At 38.2% G+C, this 25,041-nt stretch overlaps 1 protein-coding gene across 2 annotated transcripts in view; it reads right to left on the reverse strand.

Moving 5' to 3' along the window:
* PKHD1 (PKHD1 ciliary IPT domain containing fibrocystin/polyductin) overlaps positions 1-25,041 on the reverse strand; it is a 770,507-nt gene that overhangs the window by 639,533 nt on the left and 105,933 nt on the right. For both annotated transcript variants that reach the window (XM_007484081.2, XM_016431130.2), the window contains exons 23-29: positions 23,473-23,600; positions 20,769-20,953; positions 18,192-18,314; positions 15,925-16,030; positions 13,790-14,068; positions 10,659-10,789; positions 6,675-6,825 (exon numbers count right to left, since the gene is read on the reverse strand). In XM_007484081.2, the coding sequence (XP_007484143.2) occupies positions 6,675-6,825; positions 10,659-10,789; positions 13,790-14,068; positions 15,925-16,030; positions 18,192-18,314; positions 20,769-20,953; positions 23,473-23,600 (1,103 nt within the window). The remainder of the gene's footprint in view (positions 1-6,674; positions 6,826-10,658; positions 10,790-13,789; positions 14,069-15,924; positions 16,031-18,191; positions 18,315-20,768; positions 20,954-23,472; positions 23,601-25,041) is intronic.

Consider the following 25,041-nt stretch of genomic DNA (forward strand, 5'->3'; position numbering starts at 1 on the left):
TGGTGTCAAAGGACTTAGGTTCAAATTTCAGCTCTTCTATATACTACCTATATGTACTTGGGCAAATCATTTCACTTCTATGTGTCTTAGTTTCCTAATCCATCAGATGAAAGGGTTGGATTATATGACTTGTAAGGTTGCTTCTAGCTATAAAACTTTATGACTCTATGACCTTTTTGGACCTGAATTTCCTCATCTGCTAAATAAGGTAGGTAGTCAAGATGGCCTCTATTGACTACCTAGACTACAACTCTGTAATTCTATAAAAAAATGAAAAATGGGCCCTTCAAATCAATGCATAAAAGACTATTCTATCCTATATGGCATGTTATACTTTAACTGAATCCAGAATTTCATCAGTGTAGGGGGTCCTTGCTCCTTGTACCACTGGTACAGGTTGTTGACTTCTCACCCTATGTTTTCCGCAAATTTTCCATAAAGGACCTTCCCTATATACAAGGTGTCCAAAAAAATCTAAGTGTATAACTTAATCATCTTTAATAACTTAAATAAAACTTCAATGATTTAAAACTTCCCTAAGACTATTGGTACATTGTACAGAGAAACTTCTATTAGATCTCTTAATGTCCATGGATACAAGGGCAATATGCAGCCTCTTCATCCATTATCCTAAAACCTTAAATTTAACTATAGGATCAGCCTACTTCTTAACCTATATTTCCTTCCTTGGGTATTTTATACCACTTGTTGCCCAAAAGTCAATATTAGGACTATTCCACAGTATATACTGGAAATAATACTGGTCAAGGAATCCAAAGAGACCTTCGATTGGGAAACCCACCTCTGCAACTTAGTAATCACGTGAATTTGGCTATTAATCTCTCTAAGCTTCAGTTTTCTCCATCTATAAAATGGGGATAATATCTGTACTCTCTACCACATAGGGTTGTTGCACAAATCTGGTGAGGCAAGTACGTTTATATGTAGCAGACCTAGAGGTGCCATGTCATTCAATGAGTGCATATTAAGAACCTATTATTTGACTAGACCCTGAGATAAGCACCGAGAATAGTAAGAGTTGCAAAAGATAGTTCCTGCTCTTAAGGAGTGTACATTCTAATGGGAGAAACAACAAGAAAATAGCTACATACAGATGGGATATAAACATGTATGTGTGTCCATTTTTTAAGAGGACCAATGACTTTGCTGAATGCATGTGAGGCAGACTTGCAGAAAATGTCAGCCTCATTCTCTCTTCCAGAATCCCTAAGTCCAATGGCAAGGCAAAAGTCAAAATGATTGGTTATGACCCAGGTCACAATGGATGATCTTGGTGTCTTCAATGTCTGGCCAAATTTTAGGCACCCCACACTGTTTCGGCTGCTTTCATAGTCAATGGAACACATTGTTCTCTTCAGCCCATTCCTCTAGAGGAAGTCTTCACATGCCTGGGGTAGATATTCATTCCCCAACTCACAGATAGGTTTGCAGCCTGTCTGTTCCTTTCAATCTGGTTTAGCCTGTCTGTCAAGTGGATTTAACTGAGATGTGGCCACTGCATATACTACAGTTTCTTGAAGACACAGGTGAGATATGGTGTCTACCGTTATCCAATTCTCAACTGTGTGTGTATAAGTATTTGTATATTTATATGCACCCAGAGAAGGAGGAAAGAACTAGTAGTTGGGTTGTGGTGGGAGCTTGTAGGAAGCCTCCGCAGGAGGTAGGATTTGAACTGAATCTTGAAGGAATATGAGAAATCCAGTGAGGGGGAATTTTGTTTTGTTTTTTTTTGGGGGGGTGCTCTTTGTTTTTCTTGGAGACAGATAGGAAGTTTTAAACTTGTTATTATATTGGTATGGATAACTCCCTCCACCAATGCAGATCATTAGCCGTCCTGCAAAAAGTCTGAAAAACCTACCCAGAGTAGAGTAGTTACATGACCTGTCTGGAGTCATATACAACCTGCATGTGTCATATGCTGGACATGAACTCTGATCTTTCTGACTTTGAGGCCAGTTTTCCAGCTGCCATGTTGCCTTCATATCTTCTATATGTTCTACATATTTCCTCCATTACAATGAAATATACCCAGAGGACACAATAAATACTATAAGTATTAATACCAGTGTTGGACATATTTGGGCCATTGGTAGGAAGTCTAACCAGATCAGAAACTAATAAATAAAAAAGATGACTGAAAGGTAAAAGTCATTCATTTTTCCTTTTGGCTTCCATCACTTGTCTCTTGAATAATCTAATCTGTCCCCTTGGCTAAGAATATATTCCATTAGGATGGAGGGAAACATATAAATAATTGTCTACTCATTTTCCCATTAGATTGTAAGCTCCTTGGAGGGAAAAGACTATCTTCGGCTTCTTTTTTGTATCCTGAGAATCTAGCACAGTGATTGACAAAGCTCTTTGAAAACTTTAAAACATCAAATACATTTAGTTATCATATTGCTTAAAGATTTATAATGCACTTTGCTTTATACCCTATGAAAATGTGATTATAGGTATTATTTATACCCATTTTGCAAATGAGAAAACCTAGAGTGGGAGCTGAATGATTTGCCTAGGATCACAAAGGTAGTGTCAGCATAGAATTTGAACCCAAGTCTCCTGACTACAATTCTTATACTCAACCCATTACACCCCACAGCAGTGGCATGGATTAAAAATATGCTTTAAGAACAGTAATTTGGCATCTATGATGGCTAGTTAGAAAGGGAAAAGCCTGGGGGAAGTGAGAAGGCTACTGTAATAGTCCAGATATGAGGAACAGCCTATTAGATGCATGTTCTACATGTTATTTATTACCATCATCTTCCTCTAAGATGAAGGTTTCCTCTTGACCTCATGAATACCCCATTTCCCTCTACCCCTCTCTCTCCCATCAAAACAAAAATGATTCATCTTATAAAATATTGCCTTTTGTGAGATTTCTAATGTATATTTCCCTATCCAGACCACAGAAAGATTCACATAGAAGTTTTAAGCTTTGAAAATAACACATTGCATTGTATATATTAATCACATAAATTCTTTAGACTTTTGGTCAACTGTCAACTCATTTCTGCGTGCCTTTAAGGCACTGATGTAATATATTTATTCTTTCCATTATAGGACAAAAATTTTATTAAAAGCTAACCAGAGTTGGCAAGCCCTGGACAGAACAGAAAGGGGTGACTTCCCCTAGTCCCTCTCTCCCTCATTCAGAAAATTCTGTTCCATGGAGGAATTCTACCCACTTTTGTTGCCAGAAGCAACAGACTTTTAATATGCATTTTCCTATCTGAATAATATTTAAAACCTAAAGTACACCTCCTTTTATTTATGCATAGTGGAATTCTGAAAAAAAATGAAAAAGACACCAGAGAAATGAAGTGGGTTTTGTCTTGGGGAACGGGGTTGGTCTACCATAATAATAACTTTTGTTTATATACTCTAAAACTGTTTATCTGGTATTCTATTGACCAAGGGTTTGGTAGCTGGCACTCAGTCACATCTACATTCTTTGCCGTTGCTGTCTTGTTTTCTTTTACCTCTCCTAAAATGCTCAAACTCCTTTCCTTGGCATTCTAAATCTCTACAATCAGTCATTTCCCTCATTTTTCAGCCTAATTTCCAATTGATCCCTTTAGTGCCAATTGTGCTCTAACCAAACTGAACTGCTCATTACCTCTTATAAATGCTGGCATTTTCCTTCCTCTGTATCACTCACTGCTCACAGTATTCTCTCTACCTGGAATACCATACTGCTCTTCCCACACTCACTACATCCCTTCCCACCATCCCTGCCTTTTTAAATCCTACCCATCCTTCAGGGTTCAGCTCAATGGCCACCACTTCCTTCATGGAGTGCCCTGAACTACCCCAGTCCCTGCGGGAAATTATCTTTCCTCCCTTGGATCTCCTATAGCATTTTGGAGCCTTCATGTTCTAATTATGTTCAATTCTTCATTCCAGGTCCAGAATGTATTACATATCTGCATGTATATGTATGTTGGCCACATGCCTCTAAAACATATTGGAGTCTAAATTTCATGAGGACTTTTGCTATTCTTCAGTTGTGCCAGTAATGCCCAGCTCTTTATTTGGGGTTTTCTTGGCAGAGATACTGGAGTGGTTTGCCATTTCCTTCTCCAGCTCCTTTGACAGATGAGGAAACTGAGGCCCAATGGGGTTAAAGGATTTACCCAGGATCATGTAGCTAGTAAATGTCTGAGGACAAATTTGAACTCAGGTCTTCTTGACTCTATCCCCTATGCCATCTTCATCAGGGATCATTTTTTTAATATCTATATCTCTACTTCAGTAGAACTTCATCCGAGCTTTTCTCATAGTAGGTGTTTAATAAGTAATTGTTAATGTAATCTAATGTTAGTTTACCTAGTTGCCAAATATGTATAGTCTTGTTGAATGAAATTATTTTCTTCCTATTTAAATAGTATTTCAGGGAAAAAATCTGTTATCTGCCAAAAAAGTATATTCCTTGTTGTCAAGAACATTTTGTGAACAGTTAAAGTTTGGTAGGTCAGCAAATTTGTATCACCTTTTAAAGGCAAACACAGACTTTGGCATGACTGCCAGGCCAATATGGAATAGTTGGTTAAGCATTTATTAGACTCGTTATGTCTTTCTTTAAAGCTCTTTTCCCAAAATTCCAGCAGTTTTTATTGGTGTGATTTTAAACAATCACAATTTTATTTTCATTGTTTGAATAAAAACAAAACCTCCTTTACAAGAAAAAAATAAATAAATGATTGTTAAATGGAAGATTTAATGTGCAATGTAATTAATGTTTCTAATAATGATATTAAGGTACTTCTTTATCATGAGAGAAAGAATAAGTTTAAAAATAAATTATGGGGGCTACTAGGTGGCACAGTAGATAGAGTACCAGGCTTGGGGTCATGAGGTCCTGATTTGAAATCTGTCTTCAGATACTTCCTAATTGTGTGACTCTGGGCAAAGCATTTAACCCCAATTGCCTAGCCCTTGCTGCTCTTCTTAGAGTTGTTACTAGGACAGAAAATAAAGGTTAGAAAAATTAATTATGTCTGGTAGTCAGAAGCTCTAGGTTAGAACTTCTTCTTAAAATGGGCTAACTATATCAGCGTGATCAATGGAAAGTCCCAATCTCTCTGGCCCTCATGTGCAAGATGAAGTGGTCAGTCCTATCCATCTCTACATCCTGTGATCACATGAGGTAATGGTATCATTGTGTCACATCATTTTTATCTCCAGTATTCTCATAATATAAAAGCAGCATGAGTTTGGGTGGAAATCTGGCCTCAGAGCCAGAAAGACTTGGGTTCAAATCTTTCCACATATTGATTCTGGGACCCTGGGCACTTCTCAGCGCTCTAGGAAACTCTCTAAAATGAGAAAGAATAACAATAACAGAACTACCATATGATGATCGACTGTAAATGACTTAGCTGTTCTCAACAATACAATACTCCAAGACAATTCCAAAGAAATCATGATGAAAAATGTTATCTTCCCCCCTTCCCTGCAAGAAAGAACCAGTGGAGTCTGAATACAGATGGAAAATATATAGATCAAGTAATAGTAAAGTTATTATTTTTTATCCTTTATTTTTCTTCAGCCTTTTTTCTTTTAGTCTATGTTTTCTTTTGCAACATGACTAATAGGGAAATATTAATTTAAATTATATGTCATACAGTATATTAAATTATAATTATGAATAATAATTCAATTAACTAAATTAATGAATAATAAAAGAGAAATATGTTTTACATGTGTAACCCATATCAAATTGCTTGTCTCCTCAAGGAGATGATATGAGAAGAACATTTTTACAGGTAATAGAAAGAAAATTAATAATAATTAATTATAACAAAATTACATAGAGAAATTGTGTATATTACATATATGTAGAGATTATATATAATAGAGATTATAATTAAAATAATACAGTTACCCATGAATAATTTAATAATTACCTATATTATTATAAAAGTAAAATACTACAATAAAAATAAAATGAGAAGGTACAGACCTGTGTCAGTAGATGGAATTTTCTCACCTGGGACATTTCCTCTATTAATGAATTCACAGATCCAATATATACCCTTTCCTATCCTTCTGATAAAAATAGGAGGTGAAAATAGCTTCATTTTATTAAGAGAAAAATTGAGTTCCAAAGTTTTCCCTATGGCTTCTTTCAAGACTCAAATCACACTATCAGTAAGAGGTCTTTTCCAGTCCCACCTGTTGCTCATGCCCTCCCTCTGAGATTAATTCCCATTTATACTGCTATTCCTTACATGTACCAGTTATTTTCATGTTGTCGCCTCCATTGGAGGGTGAGCTCCTTAAGGGCAGAGATGCCTTTTGCCTTGGAGTGTGGTGGGCTGTACATTTCCTGTAGTCTGAATATTTGACATGTCTGGTGTAAGGGGTTAGTCTAAGCATAGTTTCTACCAGACTACTTTTCAATTTTCCTAGAAATTTAAATCAAATAAAGAAGTTTTCCCTAGGTTAAGGAAAAAAAAAAACTTTCCCAAAATCAAATAGTGAGTTAATAACCCAGCTGGGAGGAGAAACCAGGTCCCCTGATTTCCAGGTAAGCCCCTATTCCTGTTTTTCTTCACTGAAATTCACCAGGGACCCATTTCTTGTCTTTTTCCTGGACCAAGGTTCTTCCAAGAGAAATGTTTTAGAGTGCCATTTATTTTTACCTGCTGTGTTGCTTCTGATTCTGCTCAGAGACAGGATAACTGGATTTAAAGAAGGAGAATATTTGAATGCCTCAGGATAAGATACTGACACGTTCCTGGTGATGATGGTCACATTCACAAGGATTCTGCTACTATTCCCCTGAAAATCAATCTTAAAAAAATGAAATATTGTCAAACCTCACTAAATAAGATTTGGAGGAAGAGGGTACAAATTGCAGGAAAAAATAAAGAAATACATGCTAATTGGTTTCAAATATTGTATGTATAATCATTGAACTAAGCTACCCAAATGTGGCCTAGAAGAAATCCTTGGGGGACCTGCTTTAAAGAATAGATAAGAATGATTTGTTATTAACATATCAATTGTTTTTATGTAAATGGAACTACTAATGTGTTGGGGAATGCTTGAAACAGTTTGTTCTCCAAAGTACAGTAATTTAAACACTCCCAGAGGCAATTTTGTTTCTACTCTTAATTTGTAGAGCAAACCTTTTCTTCATTGATAATGCTAAAGTAAACTTCAGGCTAGCCTTTTCCAAATTATCGCAAAATCCCAAATTAATGAAATATTTGAGTGAGGTTTTATTGTCATTTCAAGCTTTAAGGAAAAAATATATAGGTGAGAAAATTGCATTTTCCTTTTACTTTTGCCAATTCAAGATTTTCTCCTTCGATAGATTAGAGATTCACCTATTTGGAATTGCTTGCCCTTAAAGCAGGGAAATGAGATTAAATAACTCATAGAAGTCCCTTACAAAAGAGCAAATTAATATAAGGTGTAAGTTGGTCCAGCTCAGTAATAAAACTGAAATGATTACCTGTGGAAAGAAAAGAGGAAGCTTTATGAAACTGTAAACTCTTAAAGGGTAGACAGAGACTATAGGATTAATTCTACAGGGCCTCCAGAATAGAGCTTTGTAAACACTAAGTTTGTAAAACATACTGTTTTTGTAATATACACGTAGAATCAATTAAAAGGGGTTTCCCAGTCTCCCTCCTCCTCTCACTTGCTAGTATCTTCCCTCTGAGATTTTCTTCCACTTACCAGGTTCTATCCTGTATCTATGCATTTTTTTTGCACGTTGTCTCCACCATTAGAATATGAGCTCTTTGAGGAAAAGATCTTTGTTTCCATATCCCCAATGTTTAGCACTATCAGTGCTCAAACTGATTTGTCTGCCAGCCAATTAAAAAAAAAAAGTCTGTCTGACTCTCCCCACATACACACAAACACACATCCTCACATGGACATCGCCAAAAGAAAAGAGTAAATATATACTATATTGGTCTGATTATAAGATGTATAAAGCCTATAATCTGTTTCTATCTGTAAGAGAAAAATAGACATACAGAATAATAGGCAAAGAGAGAGACAGAAACAGAGACGGAAGGAAGATATTATGAATAGTTGTGACATGGTAGATAGAATGACATTCACATTTTTTAAAAAATTGAGTTCAAGTTCTGTCTCTCAACCAATAGTAACCCTGTGATTGTCTCCTAGGAAATAAGTTACAAACCAAGGCAGCTAGAGAGCACAGTGAATAGAGTGCTCAGGTGGAGTTTCATGAAGATTCATCATCCTGAATTTAAATCTGCCCTCAGACACTTATTGTGTCACCTTGGGCAAATCACTTAATCCTCTTTGCCTCATTTTCCTCATCTATAAAATGAGTTGGAGAAAAAAAATGGCAAACCACTCAAGTATCTGCCAAAAAAAAACTCCAAATGGGGTTCCACAGAGTGGTACACTACTGAAAAAATAATTGGCTGTGTCTTCAAGAGTAAAGACTATTTTTCTCTAGTGTTTAACACAGGTGCACATTAAAGAGAGTTAATGATTTTTTTTATCATTCATTCATTCATTCATTCATTCTCCATGTTCTCATCACTTCTTCTAATGTCTATAATCCTCCTCCAGATATATACTACCTTTCCAAATATATGGCAATATTCTTGGTCTTTCACAAAACGGTTATGCTATGTCCTTGCACCCTTCCTTATTCCCACTCCTATCCCTATAAAAGTTAAGTACCTTCCCCTTGATTTCACAATTATATTATAAAAACAGTATGTTTTACAAACTTAGTGTTAAAATGCTCTATAGAATTAATCTTATAGTCTCTGTCTACCCTCTAAGAGTTTACAGTTTAATAAAACTTCTTGCTCTCTCTTTTCACAAGGAATCATTTCAATTCTCTTCCTGAGATGGACCAACCTACACCTTATATTAATTTGTTCTTTTGTAAAAGCTTTATATTTGGCATTTAATCTTATTTCCATGATTTAGGTCAGGGAAAATAGATGAATCTCTAAGTTAAAATAAGACATGAAAAAATGAACTCATAGAAAAGGTCTATTTCTTTTCACAGATTTAGTCGGTAAATCTCCAAAAGAGCAAATTCTGTGCAAATGATATTGAAGATTGGCAGGATCTTCTGATAATCTAAGATTTTCAAGTGTGAACATACAAAGGTGCAAGCCAAAGGAAATTTACTTCATTTCTGATCCTGGCCTTCACCAAGTGTTAGGGGTGGGAAATCTAGTCTGCCCCTTTTATAAAAACTGGTAGATGACAAGGGTCAGTTGCAGAGCCAAGATTCCCATTCACAGCTGGTGGGACAGGTTGGACATTCTTCTATGATCCCCACCTACTCTGAGTCCACATTCCCATTCCATGGCAATTATGTACACATCTGATCTACTTTTGACTCACTCCAGTCAGCTGTTATCGGGATAAATACAATCTTAATCTCATTTACTATGTCCAACTAATTTTCATTACCTTGGGTTTTGCTTCAGATCTGTTATAGAAAGAAAGTATTGGACCAGAAGGAAGTTTTTCACACCTCCAATTCCAGAGCAAATTAAGATTGCACAAGCAATGCTATAAAAATGTCCAGAATATTCAAGTTCACCTTGCATTCTGAGTTTAAATTCTGTCTTTGATGCTGACTATATTTTATGATCTTGTATAACTTACTTAACCTTGCTGATACAGGAAATCTTCAAAAGTAGAACACAATAATACTCTCTTGTTGTTGTTGTCATACATTTTATTCTGGGCATATGACAAATGAATGGAAATTCAGACTTGGTCATGACCCAAATATAATTCACAGACAATAATTTTGGGATGCAAAAAGAAATTTCATTTTGATGTTTCCTTCACTTTCTATCATACTTAAACATATCCCACCAAAATGTAAATGGTTGAGTAGGAATTGTCTCATTCTTTGTAGTTGCATCCATAGTATTTACCAGAAGGTCTAGCCCATAGTAATCACTTAAATAAATGTTAGTTAATTGATTGATATTAGTTCTATCCAGCACTAACCTTCATCAAAGATCTATCCATGATTTTTTACAATTGGGTCTAAATAAGGAATTTCTCTCATCAATTACCTCAATTTCTTGTCTATAAAGTGAAGGAGATATATTATATGGCTTCTGAAATCTCTACCAGTTCTAGGTCTATGATCCTTTGGAGACTGATTGCCTTAGATCAGAACCCTGGAGTATCCCTATAATGGATTATCTATGGAATTGTCCCCAATTAAGGGATGTGGCACTCACTTTGTACTTCTGCATAGATGGGATCACCAAGTAGAGTAGTAAGTGGAAAAGTAAAGAGTCAGTTGCAGGATATTTTTATATCAATTTTAATATCAACTTATGAAATTCCAAAAAGCAAGAGAACTCACAAGTGAGTATTACCTTAACACCACTCACATAGTCAATAGTGAAATAATAAGTGAAGGATAAGAATAGAGTGGGAACCATCAGAGTGTTTAATCTGTCGATCTACCAATAAACATTTATTAAACCCTATTTTGTGTTTAATCAGTCACAGAACATCTCTAAGATTTAGATAGAATATAGATGCTAGGACTTAATATAATTTTGAAATCATCTCTGTTACTGACTTAAATGTGACATGATAGTGAGTGATAATAAGAGGAGACCCAAGAGGGTTCTTCTTACCCAGGGAGGAACTTTGCATTGGATTCTTTCTATCTTCCTGGTAGTGATGTTGACAGGACAAGGCTGAGACCCAAATAATACCAAGCTTACATGTTCCAAATTGGTCCCTTGAATAGTGGTCCAAAGTCCTCCTGTAACATCAGTGATATCACCAGCTAAATAGTCAAGTGGAATTCAAGGGGTATCAGACATATAGGAAATGACTGAAATATAGAGAAATGAGCACTCATCTTCATCTAAGAAAATGTTAAAATTTCTACATAAAGGATTTAAGTTTGTAAATGTTAAATACTGTAAAGGATAAAAATTCTAAAGGGTTCTGGCCAAACTGGTAAAGATAATTTTTAGTGTTTTGACTTAAAATCTAAATAAGTGGTTGCCATGGGAAATTCCCAAATATGAAAAATACCCAAGTCAGCTGGGGATTTATGGAGATTTTAATTAATATAAATGAAGGAATTTAAGGGAAGGAGACAGAGAGAGAGAGAGAGAGAGAGAGAGAGAGAGAGAGAGAGAGAGAGAGAGAGAGAGAATAGCCAAGCAGTAGAAAAGGGCCTATTCCAAAATGGCCTAGGCCTCAGCCTAAGGGAGAGTGAGTCAGTCTTTATCACTCACCACAAGATCGTCTCCAAGCAAGCTCCAGTCCTCCACTGAACTCCTGAACTCCTGAACTGAGTTCCGCATCTAACTCAATTCAACTCAAATTCAATAAGTCCTCCCTTCAACTCTGAACTCCAACTAACTAAATTACCTTTTACTCCTTCCTTTTAAAGAAATTTTCTCTTATGTCACCTCCCCTAATTTTTCACATCTACCAATCACAGTAGACACTTTTCCCCAGGACTGCCCATTCTTAGTTCTCATCTTCTTTGGTTCTCACCTTCTCTGGTTAGACTAAATCCTCTGAGTACTTCACACCTTTTTTGTTAAGCTTGCCTTTTGTAAATTGCTTGACCTTTTAATGATTAATTTAACCTTTATAGGTACTTAGCACCTTTTTGTATTAGATCTAAAAATAGACCTAGCTTAAGGTTCTAACTTTACTATAAGTATGAGTTAGGGACATGTCATTGTTCAATCAGGAGTTTGCAACTTTATCTTCCCCTAAGGCACTGTCTGAGGAGGGTGTAGTAATTTTAAAAGTTTCCAATACATTCCTGATCAAGTACCTCCATTGTTAAAAATGAGGAATAGCCTAATCAAATCTTTTAAAGTAGAGTCTGAGTAGTTCTAAGATTCACAAGTTAAATGTCCAAATCTTATGAGAATGAAACAAAAAATGGATGGATTATTCCCACTGATGAAATATATCACTGAACCACTAAAGTATCAAAGGAATAAATGTTATCTGAAAAAATAATGATAAATATTTATCAATATTCTCCATAGGAAAAGGAGGGGATAAATTATGAAATTAAGTTCATAAAAAGTTTTTGAAGGGTTTTGTCTTAGCATTAGTTTCTTTTAGTGCTTCCTGGAACTTCCTCCTCCTTCTATTTTCTATCTAAGCTCAGCCTTCAAAAAGTAGTTCTAGGACCTCTGAAATATTTCTTCTCTCAAAAAAAAAGGAAGAAGGAAGGAAGGAAGGAAGGGAGGAAGGAAGGAAGGAAGGAGGGAGGGAAGGAAGGAAGGAAGGAAGGAAGGAAGGAAGGAAGGAAGGAAGGAAGGAAGGAAGGAAGGAAGGAAGGAAGGAAGGAAAGAAGGAAGGAAGGAAGGAAGGAAGGAAGGAAGGAAGGAAGGAAGGAAGGAAGGAAGGAAGAAGGAAGGAAGGAAGGAAGGAAGGAAGGAAGGAAGGAAGGAAGGAAGGAAGGAAGGAAGGAAGGAAGGAAGGAAGGAAGGAGGGAGGGAGGGAGGAAAGGAAGGAAGGAAGGAAGGAAGGAAGGAAGGAAGGAAGGAAGGAAGGAAGGAAGGAAGGAAGGAAGGAAGGAAGGAAGGAAGGAAGGAAGGAAGGAAGGAAGGAAGGAAGGAAGGAAGGAAGGAAGGAAGGAAGGAAGGAAGGAAGGAAGGAAGGAAGGAGGGAAGGAGGGAAGGAAGGAGGGAAGGAAGGAGGGAAGGAGGGAAGGAAGGAAGGAAGGAAGGAGGGAAGGAAGGAAGGAAGGAAGGAAGGAAGGAAGGAAGGAAGGAAGGAAGGAAGGAAGGAAGGAAGGAAGGAAGGAAGGAAGGAAGGAAGGAAGGAAGGAAGGAAGGAGGGAAGGAGGGAAGGAAGGAGGGAAGGAAGGAGGGAAGGAGGGAAGGAAGGAAGGAAGGAAGGAGGGAAGGAAGGAAGGAAGGAAGGAAGGAAGGAAGGAAGGAAGGAAGGAAGGAAGGAAGGAAGGAAGGAAGGAAGGAAGGAAGGAAGGAAGGAAGGAAGGAAGGAAGGAAGGAAGGAAGGAAGGAGGGAAGGAGGGAAGGAAGGAGGGAAGGAAGGAGGGAAGGAGGGAAGGAAGGAAGGAAGGAAGGAGGGAAGGAAGGAAGGAAGGAAGGAAGGAAGGAAGGAAGGAAGGAAGGAAGGAAGGAAGGAGGGAAGGAAGGAAGGAAGGAAGGAAGGAAGGAAGGAAGGAAGGAAGGAAGGAAGGAAGGAAGGAAGGAAGGAAGGAAGGAAGGAAGGAAGGAAGGAAGGAAGGAAGGGAGGGAGGGAGGGAGGAAGGGAGGGAGGGAGGAAGGAAGGGAGGGAGGAAGGAAGGAAGGAGGGAAGGAGGGGAAAAATCTAGACAAAAATTTGGAAGTAGGAAGGCTAATATGTATAGGGTAAGGAGTTAGGGATGGAGATGGAGGGTGTAAATAATCCAGTTTGCCTAGAGCATATCATATCTGAAGGGGAATAATATAAGTTAAACTGGAAATCCAGGTAATGACAGATTTTAGGAAGTCTTGAATGCCATGCTGTGTAGCTGAATTAGCTGAAGTGGAAGAATATTTACCAAGATGTTGGTTTAAAAGCCACATGTTTGCTGTTCATTTCCATATTCAGTTATTCAGCAGACAATGATGGTATGTGATAAAATTCATAAGGAAAGACGCTGATGTTAGTAAATTAAAAGCCACAAGCAGTTGCTAGTACTTGCTAGTTCTCTCAGAACAGCCCCAAAGTCTTTTGGTCTGAATATCAATTTCAGCAAATCAAATTGATCTTTTTATTTCTCTGAACTTACCAATTTCTGGAGCTACAGAAGGCTCCATTATTTTCAGCTTTGGTTCAATGTTGAAGTGAATGCCTTCTCCTCCTGTGACATTGAGAGCAAAGCCCAAATGTCTCACTAGCATCACCACCTGATACTTTCCAATTGGTAAAAAGCCCATCTTGCAGGTAACATAAGTTTGGTTCGAGAAAGTGATTTCACAAATCTGTTGATTCACTTTGATCTTCAAAGCTCCAGAGTCACCAGGAAAACCAGATCCCATGATGCAGACCAGCAGGTTAATGTCATCATCTGAAAGAGATGAGAGGCAAAATAGGAGATTCAGTGGATAGAGAGCCTGGTCTGGAGACAAAAGGAGGACCCAGGCTCAACTCTGGCATTTCCTAGTTATGGAATGCTGGACAAGTCACTTAACCCCATTTGCCTAGTTATTATCACTCTTCTGCCTTGGAATCTATACTTAGAATTGATTCTAAAATGGAAGGTAAAGGTTTAAAGAAAAAAAGAATAAGTAAATATATTAAATGAACTTCCTCCCAATGATATCATTGACCCATGAGTTCTCAACCACTTCAGCAGATCTATAACACTATTAACTTGAGAGAGGAGTGGTTGAAGGACTGGCCTCAAAAGTTAGAAGACCTGAGTTCAACTCCCACCTGATACATACTGGCTATGTGACAATGGGGCAAATCACTCAATCTTTCAATTCTAGGACAGCTCTTGAAGAATATAAGTTGCAGTAAAGGTACTAAACTGCATTGATAGAAGAGTTTCCTTACATGCGAGTTTCCTTTGAAATGAAAACGTATCTGGACTTGAAGAAATGCTACCTACTTTTCAAGACTTATCATAAATCTAAAGTGGAAGGAACCTCAGAGGTCTTCTAATCCAATACTCTCTCATTTTACTCTCTTAGCTGATGAAACTGAAACAGCAGGCTAAGTGAAGCTAACTTTGTCTAAGATTACAAAGATAGCATCAAAGGCAAGATTTGAACCCAGATGCTCTGACTCCAGAGTCCAGGCACATTTCCACTGTATTATGTATTCCTTTTTAATGTAAGACATTTTGGTATAAATTCTAGCCAAACTGCTCCTCAAATTCAGCAATCCCAATCACACCTTTGAACCTTCACTCAGACTGGTCTTTGCTTCCCCTATTCTTCCTGGAATGAACTCACTCTCAGAATTCTAGCTTCCTACAAAGCTCAGTTTCTTGCTCCTAAGGAAAGCCTTTTGTGATCCTCATGCCACCCTGAATGAAGATGCCCCATTCTTTTTTAAATTAGTTGGGAATTACTTAGCTATGTAAGTGTTGTATCCCACAACTAAACTGCAAATGCCTTAAAAGCAAAGTTTCTTTTTTCTCTTTGTATCCCCAGCACCTACCCCAAGACCTAGCATGTAATAAATATTTGTTGGATATTGAATTCTACCTCCAAACTTGAGAAAAATCGAAGACTACATATTAGTTGGCTTCATTATTCTATTGCATTCCCATCTTATAATACAAAGATTTCATGTTATATATCTCAAAATCAGTAATTGGAAGTCAATGATAAATAGTTAAACAAAAATCAAAATACAAAAATGATCTTATATATAAACCCAAAGACCCATGTAAGCAAGGTAGAGAGTATATATGCAGATAAATGAAATCTATCAAGAATTCATACTACTTGCATTACATAGGTTTTATCAAAAATGTTGTAGATAGAGAACTTTTTACCTTACTTCAATCCCTAATGAATCGATCTCGAAACCCCCTTTAACTACCTGCTATCTATTTAACTACCTGCTATCAGAAGGCCAGCCCAGTGGTACAGTGGATAGAGTACCAGTCTTGGAGTCAGGAAGATCTAAGTTCAAATCCAGCCTCAGACACTAACTGTGTCATCTTAGGCAAGTCACTTAACCCTGTTTGCCTCTGTTTCCTCATCTGTAAGGTGGAGGAGGAAATTACAAACCACTCCAGGATCTTTGCCAAGAAAAGTCCAAATGGAGTCATGACAAACTGAACAAGACTGAACGACAACAAAAAAAGTGACAGAAACCACTCCCTATCACCAAACGGAAACTCTTTAAGAGAACTATTTTGAGTCTAGAACTCATTTTTTTTCTAAGATTCAATCAAAAGTATCCTACCATAAGAGTACCAGACAGCTTGGACTAAGGGGGTTGATTCTTGAAGGTACTGGAAAGAACAGGAACCTGAACAGTGAGCAGGTATGTCATTGACTCTCATGGTCACCTGGAGAAACAAGAAATAGCAAACATGGCATGTTCATTTCCCATAACAAAGGACCACTTACATGTGAAGCCACTTGCTTCCTGGAAAGTCCCAATCAAATAGCCTTTTTACTCTTCTCATTGTATATCTGCACTGTTGTAGAGCAAGAGGTTTGGGGATGGCTGTTATTGAGCCCTAATGTGAAGAACCATTCTGTCCCCTCTCCTGGGATAGTTAATAACCACCACAAAAATAATAGCATTTACATCCTGCCTTAACATTTGTAAAACTCTTTGCAGATGTTATCTCATCTGGACTCTCACAGCAACACTGTGAGGCTTGTGTTATTAGTATCCCCATTTACAAATAAGGACATTGAGGCAGATAGAGATTAATTAACTTGCCTGGGGTCACACATCTAGTATGGATCTGAGGCTACATTTGAACTCAAGTCTTCCTGTTTCCAAGTCCTATGCTCTATCCACTGTACTATTTATCTGCCTAAGGTCTGTAACTTTTTGAACCTTGTAAGACTGAACACCTCAGGTAAGTAACACAGTAAATAAAGCACAGTGAGTGATAAGGCAATTGAGGTTAAGTGACTTGCCCAGGGTCACACAACTAGGACATATCAGAGGCCAGATTTAAACTCAGGTCTTCCCAATTCCAGGGCTCACTCTATCTACTGAGCCACCTAGCAGCCCCAGACTGTTTTTAACCAGTATCTATAATCCCCAGTGCCTAGTATTGGGCATCATCGTAAGCCCTGAATAATGTTTGTTGATTGATAGATTGATTGTTCCCCTTTAAGTTACCCTTACTCTTCAACCAAACTGAACTACAGATCATTCCACAAACATATTTCCACTCCTTTAGCTTTGCTCACATTATTCTCACAAATGATATGTAGAACGCTCTTCGAATTCCCTAACCCACCATCCCCATCAACCTTCTCTTACCAAGTCCCAGCTAAAATGCTACCTCTTTAAAGAATGGCTTGCTTGACTTCTCCCTGCAGAAATGATCACTCCCTCTTCTAACCTCCAATAACATTTTTTTTCAATCAGTCAACAAAGATGTATGAAGTACCTAGTTCCATCACTTCCTGGCAAATAGTGGAAAAAGCAATAGAGAAGATGTAAGATTTTATATTCTTGGCCTCAAAGCTCATTGCAGACAGTGACTGCAGCCACGAAATTAAAAAGACACTTAGGGGGCAGCTCAGTGGAGAGCCAGGATCATAGATAGGGGGTGGGTGGTCCTGGGTTCAAATATGGCCTCTCCTAGAACCCTCAGATAGTTATTTAACCTCCATTGCCAAGCCCATAACCAAACTGTGGTTTTTCCAGTAGCAGTGCATGACTGTGAGAGTTTAACTATAAGGGAAGCTGAGTGCTCCAAAATTGATGCTTTTGAATTGTGGTGCTGGAAAAGACTTTGGAGAGACCTTGGGACAACATGGAGATCAAATCAGTCAATACGTAAATAAATTAATTCAGTCTATTCCCTGGAACGTCAAATACTGAAGCTGAAGCTTAAATACTTTGGCTGCATTATCAGAAGACAGGACTGACCAGAAAAGACTCTGAAGTCAGGAATGACTGAAGGCAGGAGGAGAAGGGAAGGCAGAGGATGAGATGGATAGTGTCATGGAAGCAACGAACATGAACTTGGACAGACTTCAGGACACAATGGAAGAGAGATGAACTGGCATACTATGGTCCATGAGCTCATGCACAGTCGGAATGCTACTTGACAATGAGCAACAACAAATGTGACAAGTATTGTGACAGGCAGTAAGGAGACAAACATGGTGAATGAAACAATCTCTTGTGAGCATATTACCCTGTTTTGTATTGTAGAAGTTTATGTATATGTTTTCTCAATTATGTATTCCACAAAGACAAGGACATGCCTTCTTCCTTTTTGTGTCTCCCATAATCCATAATATACCATTGCCCAGAGAATACACCCAAATATATTTGTGAATCAGCTAATAAAGCAATGAACAGCAGTGAAAAGAGGAGAGTTACACTGAGATCTGTTTTGCTGATAAAACAACAATAACAACAAGGTCCTGGGAACTAAATCAAAGTAGCCAATGAAACAGTCATGTGAAATGAAACAATGAAACAGTCAAGTGAAGATTGGAAACTGCTTTAGGAAGTATCTCCTTTCTCACCTGGGGGTATGTGTTGGGAGTAACCAGCATATCTCCAAATATGGGTCCAAGAAAAATGCCACCATCATAAACTACCCGAGTACTCACAGTTGGGATTATACCGGTCAGGTTTTCAGCAGAGACCTGAAATGGTAATAAACATTTATTAATGATTAAGGTTATTCCCCTTCACACTCATTCAGATGAGACGATATAACGGAGTCTTCTGGCAATTCTAAGTAAGAAAGCATGGTGGCATAAAGGGAGTGGGGAGAGAATTAGAGGTAGGACTAGCAGTTTGGTATTGTGAGGAATGACTCATGAAATGACCAGTATACCCAAGTAATATTTTGTTTTAATTGGGATTACACTTAGTGCAAACTACACCCACATTTCTTTAGATCTTTGTAATACTTTTGTTTCTGGATTGGGACTTTACTGTTTTTGTATGTGTCTGTGATAAAATTGTATTTTTTCTATTCCCCCAACCTCTTCCCTCTACTTTCTAGTTAGTATAATAAGAAAGCTTATAAATAGCCAGCATAAATAGGTGATAGCAGGAAATACAATTGCCAAGAGAAACCTGAAGTCTCATACAAACAGTCCACAAAATTAAAAGAGCATAATTTAAAGATTGCATTATGTATAATATATACACATTTTAAATCCTTACTTTTCATCTTAGCTTCAATTCCACATCTCTGTTCCAAGGCAGAAGAGCAGTAAGGGCGAGGCAACAAAGATTAAGTGACTCATCCAGGGTCACACAGTTAGGATGTGTCTGAGGCCACATTTGAACCCAGACTTTCAATCCACGGAGACATCTAGCTTTGTATCATATTGTATCATATGGTAACCAGAATTTACATCCTAGTAATAAAAGCTAAAGTAGAAGTCATCTGTAGAAGTCAAAGTCATCTAGGAAAAAAGTCCCTTCAATGAGATGAGGTTCAAGAACTTATCTATAACTTACAGTCTTAGAGTACTGACTGGGCATTGGCCTGCCCACATCACACTGCTAATGTCTCAGAAACAGGTCTCAAAGACAAGTATTTTTGATTCTGAAGTAACTCTTCTAGACACTACACCAGCCTGAATATCTGACAATCTAAGTCAATCTGCTCAAATTGTTGAATAATCAGTTGAAATGGTAGCCATTGACCAACCACTTCTCAGTGAGGTCAGAAAGGGTAACAATCGGTTTCAATTGCTGTTAAGGGGGTACCAATTAGAAAAAAAAAAAGTTGAACTTTTTATGGAGAAAGAGAACAGTGATTTTATTGTAATAGGAAACTCCTCCTAAGGATATTCTCTCTACCAATGCAGATCTCAAACTATTCAGCAACTTACAATTTCAGGGAATTGCCTAGGAAACTGAGAGGTTGACTTAGAAGACAGTTCAGAGCCACATTCAATATGTGTCGGAGGCAAGACTTGAACCTAGACTTTCTGGATTTCAAGATCAGTTCTCTATCCACTGGGGCAATTTTTCCTCTATAAAATGAGAGGGTTTGTTTTATAGTCTTAAAACACATTAACCGGAATAAGGAATAGAGTTCCCTACTTTGATGCAAAGTAACTCAAAGTATCCACATGAAAGATAGTACCATGGACCCTCAAAATTTCAACACTGGGAAGACTTCAAAAGTTATGTAGTCAGGAGGCAGCTAAGTGTGGCACAATGGCCTGGAGTCAGAAAATCTTTGGTCCAAATCTGGCCTCAGGTACTCCTAGATGTGTGTCCTTGGACAAGTCCAACTGCCTAGCCCTTAACCACTTTTCTGTCTTAGAACTGATACTAAGACACAAGGTAAAGTTTTAATAAAAGAAGAAGGCTATTATAGTAGTACAAAAAAGAGGTAGCAAAGTCTTGATTCAGATTGGTGATCACGTAGGACAGAATGGAAAGATGTTTTGAGAGCAGAAATGATAAATCCTAACAATTAATTGGCTATATTGGGATGAGGGAGAATGAAGAGGGAAGTTTGGAGGAAGGCTTGACTTTTATGGGGGAGAGGTAATGTAATGAGATTGGTAAAGAAGACCACAATTCATCCATCCCTGTTCATCCTGTAAGAACCCCTTTGGCCTTTTCAAAATAAAACAGAGGGTATGCAACTCTTAGGCACTGTTCCATCCCAGAGGGACAAGCCTTGTCTTCAAGGTGCATCTACCAAAACCATCAGGTGATTTGGGGGATGGAGAAATAGTGGAATGGCAGGGGAGAGGCTTGTGAAATGTTTCCGTTCAGTGTAATTGAGGCTATGAATTCCCAGTTAAAAGCTAATTCATAACTTCCCTGAGGTTGTTTCACCTGGAGATTAGGAATTGCCAAAAAGAGTGAGCAGGGTAGAATGTGAAGGAAAGGAGTGGAGTTGGTAGATAAAAGTAGGTGTGATATATTTGGTGTCAAGGAGAGTAGAATAAGAGCAACTTCCCACCAATAATAGCAAAATACACAAGCATTAGAGTAGCATGTCTCCCGGATCCAGTCCTCACTTCAGAGATTCCTACTTTTGAGAGAAGGAACTGGGTTAGCAAGGTAGACGACATTGGCCACATGAAACCTCCACATTGAAGAGGGAACATCATACATACACGGATGATATTGGGCAAGTCTCCTATTTGGGACATCCACATGAGGGTCCACACGTGTTCATAGCAGGAGCTTAGATCTTTCTGCACCTTAAAATCACTGACATTGAGGAACTGAGATGCAAAATCATCACCGCTGTTCTGTAAGAGCTCAAGGAGATCATGAGCAGAAATGTGCACAGGGATACCTGTAGAGGGATATTTTTCAAACAGTAAGCACTCAACACAAAATAACCACCACAGAGGATAATCAGGGCAAGAGAATGAAACCCAAGAAGTCTGATGGACTCACCCACAACCCTGTGTCCTCAAAGCAGAAATTCAAGAAAACCTTTGAGTCCCCTTTAGAGCTTCTTCCACTAGAAAAATGTCACTTCATATTGACATTAATTAGATACCTTTAATCATTTAGTTGGCTCAAGTAGACAGAACACCATACCTAGAAGCAGGAAGATCTGAGTTCAAATCTAACCTCAGACACTTACTAGATGTGTGACCATGGACAATTCATGACCTCTCTTTGCCTCAGTTTCCCCAGCTGTAAAATATGAATAATAATTGCATCTACCCTGCAGGTTGTTATGAGGAACAAAGGAGATAATATAAACTGTGATGATAAGGATGATGGTCATTAACACATAATAATAGTTTATATTTACATAGCATTGAAGAATTGCAATGCACTTTCAAAACACTAGCTTACTTTGTAGTCACAACAACCCTGTGAGGTGGGTGCTATTATTATCCCCAAATTACAGGTTAGGAAACTGAGACTAAGAGATGTTGATCAATTTGCTACACAAGTAGAGGCAGAGGGATTGTAATCTAATTTGTTTTACTCCAAGGTCAGCATTCCATGAGACCTTCCACACTGTCTCAGTCACAGTACAGGGTATCAGACAAGACATAGATTAGATTGCTGCCAACCCCGAAATTACATTTCAGATTGACATGGGCACTGTACCTCCAGAAGCTCAGGCAAACTATTATCAGGGAAATTCCTTTGCTCCCTTACATCCTCACGACTCCTAGCCTAAAACATCCAATGACCCCTATAGGACCCTGACATGATTGTCCTTCTTTGATCCTCCTTTAGATTTAAGATGGATAGAGATGCACCTCCAGGCTACACCTCGATTCTATCAGGCTATATCTCAGACATCTGTCTATTCCCTAAAACTAAGGAATCTTTATGAGGGTCATTCCCTATGTCTCCAGGCAGACCCCAGTCAGATAACCAAACCCCTGACCAAATGCCTGAGGATTTACCACTCTAGAGTCCTGTCCACACCATGACACAGCATCTGTTGTAAAGGATATAAAATCCCCAGAACTGATGTTGTCTGGGGGACAGCGTTTCCATACATGCTGTCCTCATGGAGAACAGCCTTTCCTTTCATGCTGTCCTCCCAAGGAACTGCTTCCCATCTTGCTGTTCCACCTTGCTATCCTCCTGGCCATTCTCAACATTACCTCCTAAATTAATAAATTTCTCTTTTTGCTTTTAAGCTAAATTTTGGAGTCTTATATTCTTGCACAAGGTATCCTTCCCAAACCCCAGGGGTACACATCTGATCCCCATAACAAGATGACATGTTCCAGTCTTGAAAGCTTAATTAAATTTTGTATTTGCTCTGGAAAATCCAAACTGATCTCAGGAAAACTGAAAGAACTGATTCCCTTTCAGAAGGTGATGCCATATCACCTGACACCTGTGTGATGGAGTAAAGTGACTGGCTTTGGAGTCAGAGTGTCTAAGTTTAAATATGTCATTTCTGCCTGTGTCACCTTGGACAGGGCACTTAACATCCTGGCCTTCTGATTCCTCATCTGCAAAATGAGGGAAGTTGAAGTAGACCAGGAGTTCTTAAGCTGGGGTCTGTGAACTAGCTTGGCTAGATAGATCAATAGATGATGGAGAGTTAGATATAAATAGTTTGACAAGCAGAGAAATAGATATAGTTAGGTAGATAAATGGGTGGATGGATAGATAGATATAGGTAAATAGAGGTAGGTATATAGAACTATAGACAGATATTATTATAGAATGAGAGAGTGGGGATGGAAGGATAGATAGATGGAAGGGTAGATATGTAAGTAGATAGACATGAAAAGATATAGATAGGGAGGAAGGTAGATGGAAAGATAGATAATTAGGTAGATGGAGAGAGAGAGAAAACTATATTTCAGTATCACTGATTTCCTTATAATTCTCTGTATTTTATGCTTTTATAAAAATTTTGAAAAGTGATCCATAAACTTCAGCAGAGTGCCAAAAGGGATCCATGACAGGAGGAAAAGTTAAGAACTCTGAACTAGAGGACTTCAATATCCCTTTCAGCTCTAGATCTTTTATCCTACAATCAGTAAAATGAGGGTGGTGAGTGAAATAACTTTTAAGGTTCTTGCCTTAAAATCTACATCCTTTGATCTCATGACTACCCTCAAGACTACTACTCACACCTTTTTGACTCCCAGGCCAGCACTATATCTATTATGTCACCTAGCTGTCTCTAGGTGAGTTGTTATTAATATTTTTATGAATATACAATTTCTTAAAATAGATATATAGATGATAAGGATAGATGAAATAGACAAATGGAGAGAGAGAGAGAGAGAGAGAGAGAGAGAGAGAGAGAGAGAGAGAGAGAGAAAACATGTGTGCCAGATGTGAAAGCAGAAACAACCCATATAGTTTCCTCTTTACCAGATATCACTGTGTTGGGAAGTTGGATCTGAAAATGTCCTTCTAAAGCTGGGCTCATCCTCTGCAGCCTCTGTACTGTCACACTGACCCGCCTTGAGCTTTCATTTGCTTCTTCTGGTGGCAAATAACTATTACACATCAGAGAAAAAGAAGTCAATAGCAAGAAACCCAAAAGCAATAAGTACTTCCATCCTCAGCAAGCCAAGGGTATTCCCATGATAGTTGGGCATGAAATACACCTAAACCATGATGATGACCATGAGAAAATACTAAGGGAGAAAAAAAAGGGACTACATGACCAAGAGTTATTCTGACCTTCCCTTCAAGAGAAGTCAAATGGAAGGTGCTAAGGCCTTCTTCAAAAGAAAGTAATTTAACAGAGGATCCCAGAGTTGCAGGTCCTATGTAGAAAGCGTGACTGTCTTGGGTAGTTCACAGAGTCAGGAGATAGAGTATCTTATTTGAAGAACAGCAAAGAAAGAACTTTAAAACCCTATTTTAGGCATTCAACAAATATGCATAATGCTTAGAGCAACAGATACAAAGATAGGCAAAAATCTTGTCCCTGCCCTCATATTTTAACAGGGAGACAAGTCAAAAGTATAAAAGCAAGATATATATGGTATAAAAATGGAAGAAAATCTCAGAGGGAAGATCCCAGCAGTTGGGAGGTGGGGAGGCAAAGGAAGAAGAGTAGATTGAAGAGAAGGCTTCCTACAGAAAATGAGGTTTAAATTCAGAATAGATGAAAGCAGAGGCAGCTAGGTATCTGCCCTTGGAGTCAGGAGAACAAAGTTCAAATTCAGTCTCAGGCACTTACTAGCTATGTGACTCTGTACAAGTCACTTAATTTACTTGCCTCAATTTCTCTTCTAGAAATGGACCTGGAGAAGGAAATGCAAACCACTCCAGTATCTTTGCCAAACAAACAAACAAACAAACCCAAATGTAGTAAAAAAAAAATCAGACAAAACTAATTGACTAACCAGTAACTAAATGGAAGCCATGGAAATCATGAAGTGGAGGTTAAGAGGGAGAGCATTCCAGGCATGGTGGGATGGGATTGAGGAAGGAGGAGCGGAGACAGGAAATGAGAAGGTGAAAATTCAGGAGATGGGGTATCATATGGGAAGAATAGTGAGCAGGTCAGTGTTGCTGGATTGGAGAGAAACATGTAGGAAGAATACAAAGATAGGAGAGCAACTGGATGGCAAAATGGGTAGAGAGCTAGGCCCAGAGATAGGAGGACCTAATTTCCAAGCTGAACTCAATTACTTCCCAGCTATAGGCCCCTGGACAAGTCACTGAACCCCTATTGCCTAGCTAGCCCTTATTGCTCTTCTGCCTTCAAACCAATATACAGTATTGATTCCAAGATGGAAGGTAAGAGTTTGTATGAATTTTTTTTTTTTAGTTTTTAACAAAAGCGTACAAAGTTAGGAAAGGGTCAGGCTATGAAGATGCCCTACTGAAGAAGGTATATTTAATCCTGGTGGTAACAGGGATCCATAATCATCATAATTTCCAATGGATTACTTTTACTAGCTTATTATTACTAGTTAATACTAC

This window comes from Monodelphis domestica, chromosome 2, assembly GCF_027887165.1.
Source record: "Monodelphis domestica isolate mMonDom1 chromosome 2, mMonDom1.pri, whole genome shotgun sequence".
In the NCBI taxonomy this organism is placed as follows: domain Eukaryota; kingdom Metazoa; phylum Chordata; class Mammalia; order Didelphimorphia; family Didelphidae; genus Monodelphis; species Monodelphis domestica.